At 37.2% G+C, this 22,902-nt stretch overlaps 1 protein-coding gene across 1 annotated transcript in view; it reads left to right on the forward strand.

Annotated features, from left to right (window-relative positions):
* The first annotated feature begins 7,449 nt into the window (after positions 1 to 7,449).
* Positions 7,450 to 22,902, forward strand: part of LOC145783676 (protein scribble homolog) — a 42,755-nt gene continuing 27,302 nt past the window's right edge. Inside the window, exons 1-18 of the mRNA XM_082595565.1 lie at positions 7,450 to 7,503; positions 7,833 to 7,956; positions 10,198 to 10,315; positions 10,574 to 10,652; positions 11,619 to 11,708; positions 12,211 to 12,406; positions 15,039 to 15,183; positions 15,428 to 15,630; positions 15,924 to 16,083; positions 16,325 to 16,441; positions 17,225 to 17,334; positions 17,612 to 17,741; positions 18,005 to 18,106; positions 19,093 to 19,202; positions 20,120 to 20,297; positions 20,688 to 20,737; positions 22,163 to 22,330; positions 22,592 to 22,699. Coding sequence (XP_082451691.1) covers positions 7,460 to 7,503; positions 7,833 to 7,956; positions 10,198 to 10,315; positions 10,574 to 10,652; positions 11,619 to 11,708; positions 12,211 to 12,406; positions 15,039 to 15,183; positions 15,428 to 15,630; positions 15,924 to 16,083; positions 16,325 to 16,441; positions 17,225 to 17,334; positions 17,612 to 17,741; positions 18,005 to 18,106; positions 19,093 to 19,202; positions 20,120 to 20,297; positions 20,688 to 20,737; positions 22,163 to 22,330; positions 22,592 to 22,699 — 2,232 coding nt within the window. The 5' untranslated portion in view covers positions 7,450 to 7,459. The remainder of the gene's footprint in view (positions 7,504 to 7,832; positions 7,957 to 10,197; positions 10,316 to 10,573; positions 10,653 to 11,618; positions 11,709 to 12,210; positions 12,407 to 15,038; positions 15,184 to 15,427; positions 15,631 to 15,923; positions 16,084 to 16,324; positions 16,442 to 17,224; positions 17,335 to 17,611; positions 17,742 to 18,004; positions 18,107 to 19,092; positions 19,203 to 20,119; positions 20,298 to 20,687; positions 20,738 to 22,162; positions 22,331 to 22,591; positions 22,700 to 22,902) is intronic.

Below are 22,902 nucleotides of genomic sequence, written 5' to 3' on the forward strand. Positions count from 1 at the left end.
ATGGCTGCTCGTTTGATCTATTAATTACTACCTGCTCCCGGTCAGGGGCGCTGGAAGCGGGGGGGGGGGGGGCGAATGCCTCCCTGCCCTCAATTTTTTTATAGATGGGGGGCAGGGGGGCAATTGTGCCCTTTTAAGGTCATGTAAGCTACTGCACATTTTGCAATGTAACAATTTCTGCTATTTGCTTTATAATAATAATGATAATGTTAGTTTTTATGTAGCGCTGTATCCATCGCAGAATGCGTTGCTCCTCAGCGCTTTACAAAGCAGACAGTGTCAATGCAGCCGTATAGAGGCGCAACTGAGTATTATAATCTTTCATTTTTGTATCGAAATAATATTCACGACACAATCACAGAGCATGATGCCTTTCGTGCCATTGTTCTTTGTATACCGGACACTTCTATCATTACTCGATAGATTAGCATTATCGCTATATCTTATCTTCAAACTTAAAAAAATAGCATTTCAGCAATCAAAGTGCCCTTTTTCATAATCCTGCCCCCCCCCCCCCAGTCAAAAATCGTTCCGGCGCCCCTGCTCTCAGTGCTCTGTCTTACTGTCTACTAGAGTGTCTAGTAGAGTTATATACCGTAGGGGTCATACTCATATTGTTCGCTGGCTCCCCACTATGGCTAGCGATTTTCTGCCCTACTACGGTATAAATTTATGCTGTAAACCAGGTAGAACGCTTAGTAAGTTAATAAGATCTTTGATGATTGATCGTGTTTCGTCAATTTGGACTGATTTTGTGAACGAAATCTTCTCATTTTGGGCTAGTTTGTACAAGCAACAATATTGGGCTATTTTGGGCTGGTTTGAAATTGCTTTTGGCCTGGAAACTTTGAAAATATCTGGCAACCCTGCAAGACAAATTCATCATCATCATCATTTTGTTCCTTCCTCGTCTGGAGGGTTGGATACAATGCGCCATTGTTCTCGACCATGAGCTGTGCGTACTGCACATTCATAACTTAATTTTGTCCATTTTGTGATGTTTGTTGTCCAAATCATCAAGTTACAAGTTTAGTTACAAGACAAATTATTTTGCCAGAATGACCTGACGAGTGACGACTAACTGTGGTGGTAGGATCAGACATGAGACATGGATGACAGTGGTTGGGTTATTCCTAGAACTAACAAGTAGGGCGAAATTTACTGTAGGTTAGATTATAGCACAATCAGAATGGTAGCGAAGTGGGATTTATATTTTGCCTCTGAGTGAGAAAGCTATAAGATAAATAAAGTATCTTTCCACTCGGCTGCATCTCAATCAATTTTATTTTTTGCTGTTGGCGCAAACATGTACAGAACGACAAAGTAAACATACGAATTTTGACATCCCAGCAAGCAGTTATCTCGTCAAGATACCGTACTGGAAATAATTGGGTGTATGCTTTTGGATGACTCCACAACTACATGTCTTGTCACTGTTTCCAGCTGTTATTTGTGTTATGTTGTTTTCCAGCTGTTTGTTAATGACATTTTTTGTCACTGTTTCCACATGTTTGTTGTGTCATAGGTTACGGTATATATGTGATTTGCAGTGTACTGTATGTTGTAATAAATGAGCATAAAATGAAACATAATTAGTTATGACTTACCCTTCAAAGTTAAGCTCGGAAATCACAAAAAAAAGGATTTGCAGTTGTTTTGCAGACACCACTCAGTTAGCTGTGTGGTGTCATTATTTGCCTCTAGTTGCTAAAACTTGTCAACATGTTGCATGACAGCCAGGGTTCGATCTTAACGCTAGTCCGCTAGCCAATGGCTAGTGAAAATATGCGCGGACTAGTAGAAATGTCGCAGTACTAGTCCGATTGCCTAGTGAAAATATTCGCCGGTGAAAAGTTTTGGTTTACAAAAAGGCGATTGGCGACGTCACTCTGAAATACTGCAAACGAAGAAGGCTGCGAAGTCGGTCAACTGAGCACACATGACTACTTTTTTCTTCAACTTCGTTAGACACGACACGTGGTAGTAGTGAGCAAGCCGGCACGAAGAAGCCAGCATCCCAGCAAGCAGTTATCAAAACAAATTAACGTTTTTTTGTTGGCAGTGGCTATTTAACCGGCGCCGGTCTTTGAATCTGAAACACTATTTGACCGGTCAGGGGTCGATCTTAACTTTTTTTTTCACTAGCCCACCGGACTAGTTGCTCCCCGTTTTCACTAGCCCGCACGATTTTTCACTAGTCCGACCAGTTTACTGACTTTTCACTTGTCTGATGACGTATTAAGATATATAAGTGTTTTGGCTTAGACTGAAACTAACTAAAGTAAAGGCTTTCAGATTTTAGTACGCACAAGAGAGCAACAATACGCACAAAAACAACTTCTCATACTACAGACACAAACAATGCAATTTTAAAACATAAAAAAACTTTTCACCGGCTAATATTTTCACTAGCCGATCGGACTGGTACTGCAACATTTCTACTAGTCCGTGCAAATTTTCACTAGCCTTTGGCTAGCGGACTAGCGTTAAGATCGAACTCTGCTGGTCATGACGTCACTATGTAGGCACTTCTTTCTTTTTCTTTTTCAAAGCAAAAGACGAGAAGAGTGCCTATATAAGTTATAAATTCGACAATTATGTTCAACTGATTCGGTGGCGAGTAGGATACGTCTTGGGCTGGTGTTCCAGAGGGAATGAGTTCAATACTACGCGGAAGCGTTTTTTTTTTAAATTTTTAACTAAATTTTGACCCGAAGTGACTCAATCGTTAGGCTGCTGCATTTTTGTGGTCAATTTTTAATTTGAGTAACCTACAGCCCAATTTTTTATGTCTTTTCAACTATGAGTAATGAAGTTAGAGTTTTTTAATTTTCTTGAATTTCAGAATTTCTCTGGATAATTTTCTGTTCGTCATAAGAGGATGTGACCGTGTTTGCCGAACAACCCATTGCATTTTTGCATTACCATGACTGTGTACAGTAAAAGCGTCATTTTTTTGCATAGATCAACTATATTATGTTCAGTTATGCACTCGTACTGTAGATTTAGCCACTTTTTAATTTATATTATTTGTTTGCTATCCATTTATGTTGTTGCTTTTTGTTACAAATTTATATACACATATGATGTATCACTTTTCTGGTAGGCTATAACTGGCAAATACAATTCTTTTGTATCATATTGGTTGGTAACTAATGGAAGCAATTGCAAGTTAAGAGTCTGTGTGCGGTTTTTAGTGTAAAACCACAATTGGAAAGTTATGGTTGAAAACAAGATACAAAGAAAAAGATATATATATAGGCTAATCATTGTTAATATTTATGAAAATATACCGTACAAGTGCTATTTTACAAAAAGTGATGATTTTCTGTGATAAGAATTCAGCTTTCATGTGTGTTCAACCCATCACCATCGGCAGAAAATAAAAATCCTAAACATAAATCCTACATAAGAAAGTAAATTCCACTTTTGCATAAGTCTTGTCTGTAGTAAGAATGTGTGATGTTATATAAGAATATGGTGTAACTGCATTGATATGACCAACCTTGACCAGGACCGGTTAAATTACAATTGGAAAATAAGTCTGTATGGCTTGGCTCACTTTTCTATTTGATGTATTTTTCTTTGTGTCTTCAACAGCTCAGACAAAGTTACCCCTTCTCTGACAATGACAATCAATAAATGATTTTTGATACTTGATAATTTTTATTTGATTGTTTTTACAAGTGACTTGTCTGACATCATCATTAAGTTGTTGGAGGCAATGAGACTCCAAGTTTCTCTGTTGTGAGATTTTTTTACTGCAGTTTTGTAATTAAGTCCTGACCAGTCTTCAATATCATTAGTCCAAATTCTTGGTGGTCTGCCCCTATTTCGTTTGCCGTGCGCATTTTTCCTTCTAGTAGTTGTCTTTGAATAGAATTATTGTGAATGATGGATGGCCAAAATATTTCAATTTTCTTGATTTAATTGTTTGTAGAATTTCCATGTTGGTTTATATTCTGGATAGTACATCTTTGTTTGTGATTTTATCCTTCCATGAAATTTTAAGCATTCTTCTATAAATCCACATTTCAAATGCCTCAAGTCGTTTAACCATTTGTGATGACAGTGTCCATGTTTCTGCATTGTAAAGTAATGTAGTCCAGATATAACATTTCATAATTTGTTTTCAAGTGTTGATGTTAATTTTGTGTGTTGTTAATGTCTTTTTCATTTTTATGAAGTTGTTTCTTGCTATTGCTATTCGTCTCAATATTTCCATATTGCATCTGCCATTTTTAGTTATTGTGTGTCCCAGATAGGTAAAGCTTTTGACTTGACCGACCAGCATTCCATCAATAGCAATATTTACACTTGGTATTATACATTTTCTTTTGTTATAATATACTGTAATAATCATTGTTTTCGTCTTGTTTGTGTTGATTTTCATGTTATATTCCTTTCCAATATTGTTCACTTTTTCTATTATTGTTTGGAGAGCTTCTGCTGATTCTGCCAATAAAACCGGAATGGCCCGATTCGGTGAGTCCGATTCGGTGAGTTCCCTATTCGGTGAGAGCCTTTTTCGGTGAGAGCCCTATTCGGTGAGTTTTTTTTTTAATTATTGCGCGCCGTAGCCTAATTATCATTGCCGTTATAGGGGATAGGGTTTAGGGGTTTTAGGAGTTTTGGGGTTTTTGGGGGGTTGGGGTTTTGGTTTTTGGGTTTGAGGTTAGGGGGTTTGGGGTTAGGGGTTTTAATTAGGCTACGGTACCGTACCCGATAATTTTCAAAAAAAATCACCGAATAGGGCTCTCACCGAAAAAGGCTCTCACCGAATCGGACTCACCGAATAGTAGCAGACCCAATAAAACGGTATCATCTGCATACCGTAGGTTGGATATGTTCATACCTCCTATGCTGATACCCTCCATTCCATCAATCTGTCTGAAAATCATTTCAGTGTACAGGTTGAATAGACATGGAGATTGGAGATAGTATACATGGGTCTGCTACTATTCGGTGAGTCCGTTTCGCTGAGTCCGATTCGGTGAGTCTGATTCGGTGAGTTCCTAACCTCTAACCCCTAATCCTAACCCCGAACCCTAAAACGGCAATGATAATTATCATTAGCCTAATTATAATTAGGCTACGGTACTCAATAATTTAAAAAAAAAATTAAAAAAATTCCCCGTTAAGGGATCGAACTCACCGAAACGGGCCATTCCGAGTATACATCCCTAGCAAACTCCACGTTTTATGTCCATTGTCCATTGCAGCAGATGAACCATCTTCCATCTGAATAAACGCCTTTTGCGTCTGACATCAGCTTAGTTTTATTATATATACCGTTTAAGCTTGTAAAATGTAAACTTCATTGAACCATCTTATAGAAAAAATTATTTTTATTACGGTAGGCCTACTATTTTGTTTGTATTAACTTTTTACACATTTTACAATGTTTCATACACTATGGATTCTCATAATATTCTCATTAGGCTGTCATTCATTACTACATGTGTGCTTCTCTCTGTTTTTATTTTATTTTTTGCTATTTTTTTTTTTGGTTTTGTGGCCGTGCGAACTACTGTTATATACCGTAGCCTACTACCCACTTTTTCCCGTTCATTAGCGTGCTGGTAGGTCTATATCGATTTTTGTAGTTTAGTATTTTTTTTGTCCCAGACGCGTTAATGACGAAAAATAAAATGATTGTTGATATGTCATACTCATTGCTTAGTGCTTGCTGTATATATGACATTAAAAGGTGCGCTCCAAGCTTGTAGAAGATAGCTGCACCTTTTAGGGGAAAAGATGTGTTACTGTAGCGTTACAGCTCGGCAGCTTAAAATCTACAATTCTACATGGTGCAAACATTTTTCAAGTTCTTTTAATGTAAGGCTCAATCTTTTACTATTTGTGATGGCAATCACTGGCGCTGACTTACGGGGTGGCCACGCCACCCCGTAACGGCTGTGGGGGGTGGCAGCCACCCCGTTTAGGTTACATTACTTACTACAAATAAATGTAATTTGAACGGACGTTTAAATCTTTTTTTGATCATTGGTTTTCGCTTCAAGTCAACGTAAAGCAAGAGGTGAACCAATACAGTATTGCAAAGAAAATGATTGTTTTTGTCACAAGCATGATACTCGCGTAACATCAAGCAAGCTACGTGAAGATTACACAACACGTGGCCCCGAGTTTTTTTCTTGTTGTTGTTGCGATCGTTTTATTTGTTACTTGTCATAAGTCATTGTTGCATTTGTTAGGTTTACAATGGGATTCATTATCAATGAAATACTATCTTTCCATTGCCTCCCTCAAAAATCTTTTTTGAAAAGTTTTAAACTGCTCATAATATCGCTGTAAATTATGCCAGCTATAAAATACTTGGAAATAAAATTATCTCGATGATTGATAGCTCCACCCCCTAAATGAATATCTATTTTCAAATTTCATTAAAAAAATGCAATTTTCGAAACTTTTTGAGTTTTATTTAAACGTGCACTTAGTAGGCTAAAGTAGCAGTTTTAACGTTCTGCAAATTTATACGTTTACATGATTCTATTCGAGGTAAGCTACACCCCCTGCCAATTCCCAATAATAAAAGCAACCTTTTTTAATTACTCAAGATTTTGCATTTTGAATTATTTTCCGATTTCAATTGGCGTGTACTGTCATCTACTTCATGCTTTAATTTCTACTTTGTTATCTACTTCATGCAGTAATATTGCGTGTCAATGCGTGACAAACTGTAAGGCGGGAATTTAGTGGTCTGACATTGGAGTTGCTTGTTACATCAAAGAAAAAAATACGAAAAGTCGTCCAGTAAAAGTTTTCGCCGACATTCCAGTTTTATTCAGCTTAAAGATGTCACCGAAAAAGCGTTCAAAATTGTAGCTCTCCATTGAGTCATTTTTTGTTGTGTCTAGTCAGGATTCCAGCTAGCATGAAAGTGACCAAACGCCTGAACGAAATGAAAGTGTGTCACTGCCAAAAGGCGTTAGCACGATCAGGGAGGTGTAGGAACTGAGCACGAGCAGGATAATCGTTGTTGAAGGGAGAAGCTATCAAAAATCATAGGAGAGCGAATTCCCGTGGCTAGAATACGATAGATGCAAAGATAGAGCATTCTGTCAGTTCTGTCCAAATGTTAAGTGTCAGAACAGCAACGTAACAATAAAATTCACGACATACCTCCGTGCTTTGTTTTAAAGTTGGTTTGTAAATTATCGAGCTACAAATAAGGTGTGAAAAGACAATTGCATCTACGAAACACGCTTAGTAAAAATCAAACAAAAACATGCAGTTTGAAAGTTTTTAGGTTGGCATATTGTGCTATCCGCCACCCCGTGCAAAAATAAAAGTTGGCGCCTATGATGGCAATCATAACAAATTTTTGTTTTCACAGATGGTTTCGTTGTACATTTTTTTAATGACGATATTTATGTGCTAGATTTGTTTTGACATTTGATTTCTTTCATTGAATATTGTGGTGCAACTAAACACAGTAATGCCTCGTTTCTGGAAATGTTTTCCAACTTTTAGGTGCAACAGGTAAGTTGAGCCTGATTTATGCATTTGATAATAATTATAAGGAGCTGGTATACAAGTCCCCCCCCCCCCCCCCCCCCCCTGGTAACTCATGACAAAGACAGGACTCAACCAAACATATAGAATGAAACTACTTTACTTTTGCTTTACTGTTCACATACTTCAATCCACATGTTTTGGTCAACTTCTCTTTGTCATGAGTTGCCAAGGGGGGTGGGGGGGACTTGTATACCAGCTCCACTTATAATAGCAAGATGAATTGTACTGATGAAATCGGTAAATTTCATACATCACAATTTGTCAAAACTGACCATTTTAGTTACAATATTTAGACAAGTTGACTGCATTGACAAACGACACTGTTGCCTGCTAGTGGTGCCTGAGGATGTCTTTCGTTACACCAGAACTTTAGAAGAACTGTTGTTGGACTCAAATCAAATTACTGATCTCCCTAAGGTAGGATAGGCTGGCTTCAGTCATTTCATCTAATTATTTTGTGCATAAATTAACCTGCAGATAAAATGTAATGATGGCACCTTTGTAAGGTTGTTAACTTGGTAAGTAAGTTGTACTTCATTGCATTTATTGGTTTTGCAATAGGCTATATATTATGTTCTTAATTGTATATATATAAGACTCATTATATTTGGTATTGCTGACAGTGACGCTGTATTGACCTTTTGGTTTCATCAGCACAGTAGTTTATGTTTTGAATGGCATTGGTTCAAGTGTATTGCCCTTTGCAAAAAATCTAACAAAGCTGATGGTTTTGAAATGTAACACAAGCACTTTCTGATCTGTTCTCTTTAGTTTAGTTGTCCTTAATGTTATAGGCTATCTGTAATAATTCATTTATTTTTCTATCAACCTGTTGAGTGTCGATTTTATATATTTTTGATGTGTTTTTCATCTTCTTTTGTATATACTCTCAATGTTGCGATATTTGCTTCTTTGCTTAATTGCAACTTTTTGCTGACAACTCAATTTGTTAATTTTTTTACTGACAGTTTCATGCATTGTTGTAAATATTTAAATCAAATATAGTTATTACTATCTGAATCCTTAACAGCCTGTTTCACCTACACGGATCATCAGAAGGTTCTTATTCAAATATAATCTTTCTATTTGAATAAGTACCTTCTGATGATCTGTGTAGGTGAAACAGGCTGTTGAGGATTCAGATAGTATAGTCAAGTGGGGTAAAAAAAATAGTGGGGTTATTGGGGTAAAAAAAAACACTTACCATCTCACATCTAAAATGAGTAGATATTCACTCAACTTTTTTAGTGTCTGTTTAAGTGGTCTTTGGAGATTACTTTGAGGGGTAGAGAAAAAGATTGGATTTGACAAAAAAGAGATATGTTAAATAGAGTAAATATGGCCAGCGAAGGGTGCAAAAAAAGGTTCGGAGGAGTTTATTAAAGGTTTTTGCTAAATTTTAGTGATAGGTAGTATGAATGTTTTAATGTTATATTGTGAGTACTATGTTGTGAGGCTACTAGATGCAACAAAGACTGGGGCCTCCAAATGTTTGTGTAAATTATTATTGAGGTGTTTTTTTTACCCCAGTAAAATTCGTTGATTTGGGGTAAAAAAAAAAACAGTGCATTTTATGGAATATTTTGGCTTTGTATTGGTGTTATGTCAACTGCCAAGCAGTATATCACCAAAAAATACAAAAACAAACTTCTGGATGCATCAGTGCCAATGTATGCATGTGTCATGCACAATCAAATGATGTTTTCTGGAGTTGGGTGTCCGAGCTTAAGGTTAGTGTTGCGGGTTAGTCGATCAATAGCGCAGATTGAGAGTACAGAGTGATCCATTGATTGATAGAGCACAACACATACAATCATACATACACAAACTGTTGTTTTATTTCCTGTCTGTTGTTTTTTAGTTGTATGTTCATTCACAAACTGCTGGTTGATTTTTTAGGATTCACGATCCGCGAAATTTAATCGCCCACTTGCATGTTCAAACCAGAGCTGCAGATAAAATTCAGGATGGCGTGCATAAGTATACTAGACACAATTTTTTGTCTTGCTGCTGTTTTTATTACAGTAATGAGACTTTGCGATTTCACAATGTGTATTATATTTTAATAAAAAGTGCATACAAAAATTGTGGGCAAAATCGTTTACATCATCATCATGACCCATCCGGTCAGTTTCGAGTATGGGTTCAGCATCTCTCACAGTCCTTGATATATGAGTTACACAAAGCTTCTTTCCTCTGGTGGAGAATCATTTACATTACATATGAAATCAATAGCAAAACATATGAAATCAATATTATAATAATAAAGAAGAAGAAGAAGCTGCTATACTAACAGGTGTTTTTTTTACCCCATGAAAATTTTTTTTTACTCCAAAGCTGGGGTAAAAAAAAATTCAGGTATTTTGGGCATAATTTCCAAACCAGTTAATGGATTTAAAAAATTTCATTGGGGGATGATAGACATACATGGTCTGCATATTGTGACCAACTTTAGTGGTCATACTTGATAAGCTAAAAAATCTAGGACAACCTTTCTGAAAAAAAATTTTTTTTACCCCACTTGACTATAATAACTATATATATTTGATTTAATTCGCTCTGCTTTGCTTTTTTGTTTAGCATTGAGCACTTTTTGTAGTATTAATAGTTTTCATTGTTGTATATATATATTAATATTGCCTATTTACATATCAACAGCAACTCTTTCGACTTGTCAAACTACGAAAGCTTGGACTTAGTGATAATGAATTGCAACAACTGTCAAGTGATATTGCCAAACTAGTTAATCTGGTTGATTTTGACATCAGTAGAAATGGTAAGCAAAGCTTATTCAACTTTTGGTTATACTTTTTTTATATTAGAAAGTTTTATAAAAAAGCACTTACAATAATAATTCTCAAAGTTTAATAATGACCTCCAAAAGTCCTATCTCATATTCTACTTTCTTCAATGACAGTTTGTACAAAAGCATACATACGGTACTTTATGCGTTGTTTCAATTTTACCTAGGCCATAAATTACACATTTTTTGTATATACATACAAGTTCTCTTTGATAGCGCATTCTTTTGCAGATCTAGCCGAATTGCCCGAGAATATAAAGTTTTGCAGCTCTCTTGAACGGTTAGATTTGAGTGGCAATCCTTTAACAAGGTAAGGTTGCCAGAAGTAATGAATTAACAACATACCATTTAGCTTAATTTTATTGATAGAAATTGTGTAACTGCATTCCAGACTTATGTAACGTGATGCTTTTCCAGAGCAGATGTGTATAAAAGGTTGTGTTTATGTATTTTTTGTTGGAGAGGCTATGGTCAATTGGTCATTGGCCATGCTATTCTTATAACCGGTACTGTAGTTGGCCATCAAGACGGTTATTATGATCCTGGGATTCATCACTACAGTTTTACCACTTTGTATTTTGATGAAAGATACATATTTTGCGATCTACCTGTGTTGCAAGCGGAATCGGAACTTGGTGACCCGGCCAACTAAGCGCGAGACAATTGACTGTGGCTGGCCGGTCGCTGACGCAATTTTGTTCATTGATGATCATATCTTACTTTGTGCAGATAATTTTATTTACCAGTTTGAATTCCCATCACAATTTTTTTCACTAGACACTTGTGACACAACATTAATCCAATAGCATATATGTAAAACAAGAAAACACATTTTTTACTAACATTGTAAATGTGTTTCTGTGATAGCAATTAGGTTAGCATTAATTATGTTTTGCTGTGCTGTGTAAGATGAGTTTTATGTTACTTTGTATATACGAAAAGGGTTTTCATCCAATTGTATTAAAATTAAGCTGTCTCTGTTGCTCGTTTTACTCCACCCCATGCACAATTTTAATTCTTGTGTTAAGGTTTGTCTGGTATTTTTTTAGTCTGGAGTGTCGTTAGTTACAAGTACTATATATACAGTTATAGTGCAAAGTCAAATTTGCCTTACAGTTTTCATTTTATGTATATTGCAGATATGTAATTCCTGATGAGGACACACGTACGTGTCGAAAACGTTAGAGTTTATTTTTAATTATGTTACATTTTGTGTATGTAATACATCATGTTAAACCTGCTGAAGTTACTTTGTTTTATTTCTATATATTTTTAGATTGCCTACCAGCATAAGTCAGTTGTTCAACCTTCGCTTTTTGAATGTAAATGACGTCTCATTGATCCGCCTACCAGAGGATATTGGCAAGTAAGTTCGAGTGCAACCCGTATTGTTGTGATTATATTACATGTTTGCTTACTTAATCAAGAATTCATCAAGGTTTAAAAGGGAAAACAACGTTTTCAGGGTCGTCGGACCACTCGACATGCGACAACTCAATAACTGCTTTAACTCAGCAAGTACATTTCAGCTACTGTGCAAGTCAGCAAATGAGATTTTCAACTAGCATCGAACTTGCTTCTGTCATCGCTCACTAAACTGAATACTGTATTACTGACTTGTGACATAGGCCTACCAAGTTTCGGCTTGCTCAGTTCTAGCTCAGTTTCATCATTTTCCAATTTTAGCCACTGCTGAAGTGTTGCTAGCTCAGTTGTTGCCTGCTCAGCTGCCATTTGTTTAGTTGACAACTGCTGATTTATAGGAGGCTCGTTGTTCAGCGCATATTTGGTTATTATTCAAAATTACAATTGTATTAGAATATTACGATTCACCGTCATGAGTTAAATCTTTCGTGTTTATATTTCAGCTTACTACAGCTCCAGACATTAGAGTGCAGAGAAAATTTACTGTCATCAATTCCGTATGCACTGTGCAAAATCAGTGCTCTGGAACAGCTTGATCTTGGAGCAAACGAGCTTGAATCTCTCCCGGATAACATTAATGAGTTAAAAAGTCTTCACGATTTGTGGCTGGACGGAAATCACTTAACATCTCTTCCAGATGTAAGCAACTGAGAAAGAACATACTTTTTGTTTTTTCTATTTTCTGTAACCATCTTCTACTGTTATGTGTATTTAGTTTACTCAATGTATTTATTGAACTGAGTGCTTAACGCTCTTTTCAAACTCGCAGTTGAAACAGCTTGGTATGAATGTCATCGGTCAGCTACTTTTTGGAGAATTCATTTCGGAGAAATCCCAGTTCGTAGAAAGCTTTTTTCGGAGAATTTTAAAATTCCACAGCGGCATCTGTTTATACAAAGGAATTAGCTTATAGCAGAGGTTAACCAAGTTAAGTGACAGCGAAAAAGTCTCAACTAAAGTAAAAAAAAACAGTTGTCAAACGGCGTTTCATGATTAACAATAGAGGTTCATACAAAAAATTTTAACGGATTTTTTTTTGTTTTGGTTACCGAGCGCGAGAATTTGGCCGCCGAGAAGCAGCTCTGGAAGGCCATGCTTGGTCTCGGGAAAACAAACGAGCTTAGAGGCCTGCTAGAGTACCCTAGTTAGGCCTACATTGAATCCGATTTGATATATTTCCGCCATATGAAATGAAGCAAACGCAAAATAAAGTCGATGTTTTGTGTGCGACATCAGATTATAGCCTCCCCACTAAAACGTTCCTTTTTTTGAAATTGTACACTGTGTAGTGTGTATAACATATATATATAATATAATTTTTTTTTGTCAGAATGCAGAAGAAACGATATTGTGAAAATAAAATACAGTGACATAACCAACAAAAAGAAAATATGCATGCAAAGATTCAATTCTAAATTGCCCAATGCCCATCCATAGTTGCTATGCACGAATCATTACCACAATCGACATATCAGTGGCGAATCTGGCAATCGCTTCCTTGAAATGTAATAAATTAACTTTATTAACCCAGGCAATCTTGTGGCTGGTGGACAGGTTTACAGAATCAGAAAGTAAATGTGTACCTGCTCTCCGCATATGAAACAAAAATTTCTTTCTATGTTCAATTAGTCACGTCTTGAGCTACTTGGTCTGGCACTCATACTTAAATTGCCAGCTATGCTAATAAGAAAAATACAGAAAATTGACAGCTACTTTATTAAAGTTTAAGCTTCCAAAAACAATACTAATTTTGACCAAGCACAGTACTGGTTGCGTATTAGTATTAAATAAATTACTTACTTGGACACCAGAATTACTTGAAAATGATTGTTAGTTTGTTTCTCGGCAGCCGATTTGTAGCAAGAATTGACAGCGATAGACACGTGTTTCGCCCATGAGGCTGGGCTCATCAGTATCGCACCGTATTCTAGCCACAAATTTATTCGACCACCGCTTTACCAGTCAGTTTAACTTTTATCTTTGTCATATTTAACTCTTAAATTTGTGGCTAGAATACGGTGCGATACTAATGAGCCCAGCCTCATGGGCGAAACACGTGTCTATCGCTGTCAATTCTTGCTACAAATCGGCTGCCGAGAAACATATTGTTGATTGGATGGTCTGAATGGCTAGCGTGGAAGCTATACCGTTATGGTTAGCGAATCGCAACTGCTCGCTGTACTAGTGAGTGCTCAGTCTTGTGCTGATAGCCGGGAAGAACGCCCCTTTCTTCACAATTGTTAGTTTGTCTTGTAAAAATTTCTTGTTGACCAGTGTTGTAGGTTAAGTTAATTGCCTAACCTTTTGCGTGAGTACTGGGTATGGAAAGGTAAACACAAAAACCGCCTACCTAAATAATCCCTCCAATTTTCAGAATCGTTTTTTTTTTCCGTAAAAGGCTGTCTTCGAAATGGTATTTTTCCGAATCGGATTCGCCGAAATGGGCCATTCCAGGATGTCATTGCGAATATGCGCAGGAATGTAAAGTTATTGCTTTCTTTTGATATTGATTCTTATTTACCGATGTCTAGCACAAAAAAATCTATCACCATTTCAAGTCGATGTCATGTAATATTGTTCATATACCATGCCTTTCGAGCCGAAGTTGTCCCTTGCGCGATGTATACATCGCTTTAACGGGGACAGACGTTGAAGGCGGTTTGCGTTGCTAATAGTCAAGGTCATTTGTCGTTTAAGCATTAAACAAGGCATCTTAAAGTTAAGACAACTAAACATTTTTTGTGTGATTGTGGAAGTCCACCAGTACGTGAAATTTTGAGACACTTTGATAGACAAATGCAAGATTGTAAACAATATGACATCCAGCGATGTTTTTCAATTTATACAACACATTAGAATAAAAAGTTCCATTGAAAGCAAAACTTTATTTTACTAAGCTTAACTGAAGATAAATTAGCAGATCGAAATATTTTTTTAAGTTGTGAAAGATTGAACTGAGTTGTGTGTAAATAAGATTATTTGTATCGTTTAAAACCATGTCGAAGGACGTGTTTTTTAGTCTGTCATAAACCAGTTCCTTCTTCTTGCACATATATGTTGCAAATGTAGCGTTTTAGCTTAGTTTTGTCATCTGCTTATTTTCCATCCTACGTTTTAAATTTTTCTTACTCATAGCTAAATTATTGCTGCAGATTAAAAACAGGTTTAAAAATGCATGAAATCTTATCACTGTAACGCTGAATCAACGTAAGAAGCAAATCATTTTAGCTGGGACTTGTTCGGTTTGCTATTTTGCATGTTTTATGTATAGACGATCGGAGACTTAACCAATCTGGTGTGCCTGGACCTAAGCGAGAACAATCTTATCTCTGTACCTGACTCTATTGGTAACCTCTCGTCTGTTACCGATCTCACGTTGTCCAGCAACTCCATAGAAGAACTCCCAGATTCCATAGGTACGTTTGTCAAAAGCTGTTAGACGTTGAATCAATGTAAAATAAATACCAATTTTGTTAACTGAGTGTGGAAATTATCCTGAAGATTATGAGTAAATTGCTAAATTGTGCGTTTGTGACTTTGTACCATGTGTTACTAACACGTTCAAACTATCCGATTGCTGCAATTGTTTGTATACAGTTTTTACTTGACATGCTTTTTGCGCCTTGTGGAGTACCACAAACATACAGAATATGCTTGCAGGTCGTCTTACTAAGCTCTCCATTTTGAAAGTCGACCAAAATTCATTGACCACATTGACGCAATCAATTGGGAATTGCCTAAATATTACCGAGTTGATGTTGACTGAAAACCAATTGACCGACTTACCGGCGACTTTGTGCCTTCTACAAAAGATGACCACGTTGAACGTGGACAAAAATCAACTACGGCACCTTCCTGTCGAGGTGATTAATGAAATATTGAATATGTCACTTTAGTTTTAACTGCTTGTTTGATATTTCAATATGCACATAATGTACTCGACTGCTCCTCTTATACGTCTGAACTGACACTGTCCGCTTTGTAAAGAGCTGAAGAGCAACGCATATCTACGATGGATGCATCGCTTAATAGAAATACACATTATTATTATGGTACCGGTATCGTAAAACGATTTCAGGTTAGTTTTTTTGCACATTACTTTAGGCAAAGTTTCTTGAGCTCATCAAATTTTGCAACGCGATTTTTGTATTTGCAGTTGGGAGATTGTGAGAAACTTAGCATTTTCTCTGCACGGAGCAATCTACTCGAAGCTTTGCCTTCTGAACTTTCAAAAGCAACTAATCTAAGAGTTTTGGACGTCAGTGGAAATCGGCTAGATCACGTGCCTGTCTCTCTGGCATCGCTCAAGCTCAAAGGTGAGGAGGTTTAGTTGTTACTTTCAACGGACAATGTGGCACCAAGCAATGTTTTATTTGCTGGTATAATGAGATCAAAAATAGAAAATCATACATATGTTGGGCTTTACTAAAGTTGCTGTGCAGTAATGCTTTACAACTTTGCTTTTACACAAAAATAGCATTTCATTGATGCTGTTTATATCTTTTGTTATTATTGTGACTGTTTTCGTCCTCTTCATTATTGTTTTTGCTTTATCAGCGCTGTGGTTGTCAGAGAATCAATCACAGCCACTCTTGAAATTTCAAACCGAAGAGAGGCCTTTTGGGAAAGTTCTAACTTGCTTTCTTTTGCCCCAACAACCATCCGAAAGTATAAGTGAGTAGCTTTATTAGCACTTTCTTGTGGACACAGTAACGCGAAAAAGTTTTAACTGTGTTCACCTTGAAACATTGTGATCTACTACTTGTCTTCAAAGGACAGTATTGTACTTAAGGCTCAGTCACCGATCACGTTATAATTGCATTACAATGCACTAAAATGTTGTAAGTAGCAATTATACAATTTCAAGAAAGTATTGAGTTATTGACTCGCGACTTTGTTCTGAAATCTTTGATTTGTAACTGCAATTGACGTTGTGCCTTGTCGCCTCCTGTTTGGGATTGTTAGACTTGCTTATTTCGGTTTTCAGCGGTTTGCGTTTCTTTTATTGTAATCATCTCTCATAATTGTAATAATTGTTTTAAATGTCAACTTTGCACACATTTATCTTTGACTAAGATATACACAGCTTCGTATAATACTGAGTTTTAGTTTAATGAGTCAATTCATGATTGGCTAAGCTACATTTGGCAGAACGCTTATTCTAACCTTATGATATTCAATTGTTTAATGGACTATCATGCGAAATTAATAAACCTCAAACACTTCTCTTGAGCTTTTCAATTCTTGGCCGCTGTAGTTTATTATTTGTTTAGTCTGTGCAAAACACTACGTTAGGTCACTGTACTTTGATTAATTATATCTTTTTGTCGCGTAGCAATGCCCTTTTGTCTTTCAAACTTCTTGCTTGCTTGCTAATACTGTTTTAACTTTTATGATTCTCACACAAGTGCAGACCTTCTTTCTATTTTATCCTAACTCTCGCATTATCATTTTTAGCTAATCTTCGTAACGGAGGCGTCGCTGCTCAAGATGGACCCAACGCAGAAAAGCAGCAAAAGAGAATAACATTCCACGAAGAACAACTTCCGGATATTGATGAAGAAGGAGTAAGCGTTACTTGCATATTTTTCCACTATCAGGTCCACACAATCCAGGGGGGTCAGGCGGGGGTGGAATGGGGGGATCCCTGAACAAAAACAAACTTTTTGGCTGAATTTTTTCTGAAGTGGAACACACTTCTCAATGTTACGAAACCAATTTCAAAAAAAGCGAGAGACGGTGCATCCTACTATCAGGTCCACACAATCCATACTGTGGATGATATTTTCGTGTGATCTTTTTGACATTTTTTTCTGAGTTTGATTTATCTTCTTCCATTTCTAGTCTGGCATGTTACAACGTCATTTGACGCCGCATCCCAAGGAGTTGAAGCGTCAGCAACAGAGCGAAGTTCTCCAAAGACACAGAAAGCTGGCACAGAATGCACTGGATGCTGCTAGGATGGCAGCTGAAGGTATTTGATTCAGAAAATCTTTGTTGATTGTGAAAACAAGTGTTGCCACTTCAATTTCAAAGACCCATCCACTTTAATTCAAAAGACTCGTTACCTCTAATTCGGCGTATCCATATTAAATCATATAATTTTTGAAGATTTGTGTAGATGGACTGCTGCATATTCATAAAATGATGCCCATTTTATGGAATAACGTACTTTTAATATGGTTCGTTTAACTTAGGCATGTTTGCAGTTTCAATCATGTTGATATTTTTTCATAGATACTCAAAACAGAACAACAGTCGATGACAATACTCCTTTGCTGTCAAACGATGAATCTCAACAGCAAGACGCCGTTATCGACACTCGTCTACCTGTGCAAGGTATGTTGTTGCTAACTTTCGATCATTCGTCCTAACCCGTATTTTACGCCTTGGTGACTGAACCCTATCGTATATTAAGCACAGCAGCTGCGTCATATTTGTGACGAAAGCACTGAACCATAAGAGAACTTTACGCTTCACGGCACAATCTGCGCTAGTAAAAATAATTTTAAACCTATAGGTTAGGATTTCCTATTTGAAGTTTAGTTTATTTTAGACTACTCAAACTGACTGTCAATACTTTGATCTTTTGACAAAGTACTGCCATTCATTTAATGCCAAGTGGTTGGCTGAATCATTCAGCTCATACCTGAAGTTTTTTATACCTAAAGTCAAAACCAGTTAACCACTTTTTAGTTAAAAAATAAGCGTTTGTGACTCATTTTGTCGTGTTATAAATAGAAGAATTATACGAGAAGGACTGATTTGACTATCCAGTATCTTTTGCCTGACCCTGCGACTAAACTGGCACACGTGTCTTCTGATTAATTCAGCTTCGTCATCTCACGCCCACCAGTTATCTAACATGTTAGCAGCCAAACTGGCTTAGCTGAAATAATGTTGGCCACTGTCCTATTGCTACAAGACCGTTTTCTGCAAAAGTTAAACGTTAAAATAGAATCTGTTGACAAAGCTATAATACTTGTGAGCATTTCTGATTATCTGCCGTTGTCTTGAGACAGAAACTACAAATAGATCACAAGATGGTACTGCTATTTTGCATTCATCAAGTGCTGGCATTTGCACAATCCAATCTCTTAGTGTAATTTATTAAGAATCGATTTCGCGATAGTAATAGCATCTTCAGCTAGCATATGAAAGCCCTTAAAACTTTTTCACACATGTTTTCTATATCAGTCACTTTTTATGATATCTTTCCCCTAGTTACTGCAGCTATTTACGTTTGATTATGCTTGCGTTGATGACGCCTCTTCGTGCTTTCCATCATTTTTCCATTCGTTTTCATCTATTGATGTTTCCATTAGTGTCTCAAGAATCTCCTTCCTCATCGATCTCCGGAAATGAGAAGCATTTTGCTTCCAGAGACAACGAATCCCCTCCTTTTGCTGATGAGGAGAGCGAAGTGGAGGATGAGGTTTGTGACTCTTCTCGTGTAATTGATGGTGTCGTGCAAGATCACCTGCCTAATTTCCACGTTATCAAGTGATCTTAATTGTGTGAATTGCCTCTGAGACACTACTGGATGTTATTGACAGCCAGTTTGATTAGTTATTCTGTCATTCGTTTCAATAAAAGTCCTTGTGTAGTTATCATTTATGAAGCTTTAGACTCAGTGTGATATAACTTATGTGTCTCTTATGACTTAACACGCAGATGATAGCAACACATTTGGTTACATAATTTGTTTGGTATTGCGTAGCGCTGCATCCATTGCAGGTATGCGTTGTTCTAAGCACTTTTTAAGGCTTAATAAATGTAAATTGCAGTCAGGTGGCAGAAAATTTACAATATCATCAATATCGTATTGGTTGTATTGCAGCACATGGTAGGACTGTGCTTCTGAGTTACTGTAATTATTGTTTAATAAAGCGTCTTTTTTGTCTAATCACAATTGGAAATTGTTATTACGTTGTTTTTCATTTAAAAAAATGCGACGATGCCATATGCTGCAGATTAGTTGGATTTTCAGCTAATCACGGATCTTATGTTGAGAACTGTCGCTTATTTGACCTGTACACATCGGCCGCTTTACTTTTGTGTGTCTTGTCACTATGAAATCATGAGTTACTACGACGGACTGGCGACGACCAGTTTCCATCTTGTATTTGCTCAGTAACGCAGCATACCTTTACCACTTTTGTGTGATGTATGCAGCGCGTCGCTTTTCGGTTGTCCAACCTTTTCGTTACATGGTGGCGCGGCCTTATTAGAATAGTTTCCACATTCTGAAAGACATTCGATTTTTGACACTTTTGCTTTTATTATTTCAAGCGGTCAAGGTTCTGCAATTAACACATCTTTAAGTGGCAAATCACAGTTGATGATGTTTAGTATGAAGAGAAAGAAGTGAAGTTCGATGCTGAAATCACGGATACCGAATCTGGCAACACTACAAGATCGGATCGTCTTCACAGGAAAGATACCCCCCATTACAAACGAGACATCAGAATCACCGACTCCAACAAACCGGATTCAGTCGTGGCTTTGTTGAAAAATTCATCTTTTAAAAGTGCGTATTCTCAGCATAGTCACAATAGATTCATTTTAAACACATTTCCATTGCAATGGATATGATGCTTTTTCTTGGCGAACGTTTTGCTGTAAAGTTAGTTAGGTCCGGTTATAACGAACGATCGTAAGAACTGCGCAACTTTTTCCGGACTTCGCAATCAACGTAAAATAGCCTACAACAGGAAACAACCACGTCTTCGAATTTTATAATTTTTTATCTATTTTGTTTTATTTATCTTGTTTATTAGATTGTTTTATCTGTTCGATGTTTATGTAATGCAACTTATTTTTTTGTAACAAAAAATTTAGTTTTTTGTCCTCCTTAAGCTAGCAACGTTTAGCAGCAATATTGTGTCGTTCCCATCTTAAGATACTGACTTTGTGATAGAAACCACTGAAGGAGATGAAGGCCGTGAGACTGAGCTCTTCCTTGATCAGGTAAAACTTATCGTGCTTTGCATCCAGCTAGCATAATTGGTCTTTTTCACATTCTTCTTTGCTTTCTGTGTTATTTCAGATCGTTTACGTGCTTAGGGTCGAATGCAGAAAGGTAGCTCAAAATAAACCTAACTTAACGCTAAGCTCTTCTCAGGCAAGCGGAGTTTCAGTCAAGCTCGGTTTAAAACTTGAGCGTGCTGCAGAAACTGAATTGCAAGGTCGCTTGGCCAAGCCACCCTTTGAGCTGCGCTTCATAATAAAACTGGTTTTAAGCTACGTTTTTGACGCAAAGTGTGACGTCACTCGACTTGTAATGGTGATTTTTGAAACCTACCCGACAAATAAAGTAAATGTAAGTTTAGAAGTTGTTCGTGTAATTAGGATGCTTTATTAATGACATCATAATACCTTTTGTTACATCACAATTGAATTTGAAACGCAGTTTCCCTGTTGGTGGCAGCAAGTTAGTAGCCTGTTGTAAGACAAAGCATGTTGACAGCAACTAGCAAACATGTAGTAGACAACAACTTGTAGGCTACAAATAGCCAGGGGCGCCGGAAGCAGGGGGGCGAATGCCCCCTGCCACTCAATTTTTGTGTGGATGGGGGCAATGGTGCCCTTTTAAGGTCATGTAAGCTACTGCACATTTTGCAATATAGCATTTTCTGCTATTTCTTTTCAGCCTAATTATAATCTTTTATTTTTGTCTCAACGTAATATTCACGACACAAAATTCTGTATCACTGTTCTTTGTATACCTGACACTTGTATCATTACTCGATAATGAGCTGAAAGATGAGCATTATCGCTATATGTTGTTTTAAAACTATAAAAAAATGAGCCTTTCAGCAAAAAAAGTGCCCTTTTTTCATAATCCTTCCCCCCCCCCAGTGAAAACTCGTTCCGGCGCCCCTGCAAGTAACAGTTGTTTTTTAACAACTTTGTAACTGAAAAATAGCAGTGAACCAAAAATATCTGGAGGTTTGTCAAGGGGCTAAATAGGGACATTCCACCTGTAACTCAATTAAATCTGGTCAGAACTTTCTCTTTAACCTGGTCGTATGAAATGCTGCTAGTAAGCTTCAGCATTTCCAGAAAGGCCTACAGTGTTCTACAGACGGAGAATGCACATTTTAGCAAGCTTCAAAAAGTGCCTTGCACGATGGACTGATTACACAACTTCACCGCAATCCTTTGAAATCCAGTTTGCAAAAATGCTTAAGTCAAGATCCGCCGCTGTTAAGTCGCCTTTGTTCTGCATTCGACCCTTAGTGTTTCATTAAGGAATAACTTAATAACCTTCACGAAGTATAACAATTTTGAGGTTTTACTGTGATTCAGTTACATTTTTTTCAGTTTGCTGATAGGGTTAATATCATGCCGGCTTTTCAAAAGCGTTTTTATCCGTTTATTGATTCCTTCCAGCTGGAGCTGGTCATGAACAGGGACGGAGGCGGACTCGGTTTGAGCATAGCTGGAGGTATGGGATCCACTCCATTTGTTGAGGAGGACAGCGGAATTTTTATCTCTCGCGTCACTCCCAATGGTGCCGCCCAAGCAGCAGGCGTCCGCGTCGGAGATAAACTCCTTGCCGTAAGTTGCCAAATAATCTATATTGAAAAAATAACCAATTCTACTCGAAATTTACTTGGTTCAACTTATCCGCATGTTAAATCTACTTAGAAAACTTGAACTTTTATGTTCATGACCTGCAGTTTATCACCCGAGCCTAAATTCAAGATTTAAAGCAGAAAATGAAATCTTAAATGCCAAACAGAGTTTTCTTGAACTGAGAGGCTGTTCTCAATCTTTATCAACGTCATCAAAACGACTTGACAACCTTTGTCCGCCCAGGTTGGAAACATTGTTTTGACAGACGTGGAACACTCCGTCGCTGTGGATGCATTGAAGGAAAGTGGCGATCCTTTTCATCTTATTGTGGAACGATGGTCCAGGAGAGTGGTATGGTATTGCTGGTCATACAACGGTCTTTTAGTTAGATTGACACCAACGGTTTTTTCAACTTACCTCGCTAATGTGATCTGGGACCAAGAAATAGCGGTCTGTCGACAAAACCCTGATGTGTGAAAGATGACAAGAACATGTGTTTCTCGGCAGTCGAGTGTAGCAAGAATCAACAGCGGTAAACACGTGTTAGCGATAGA

Source organism: Aplidium turbinatum, chromosome 14 (assembly GCF_918807975.1).
Source record: "Aplidium turbinatum chromosome 14, kaAplTurb1.1, whole genome shotgun sequence".
Lineage (NCBI taxonomy): Eukaryota > Metazoa > Chordata > Ascidiacea > Aplousobranchia > Polyclinidae > Aplidium > Aplidium turbinatum.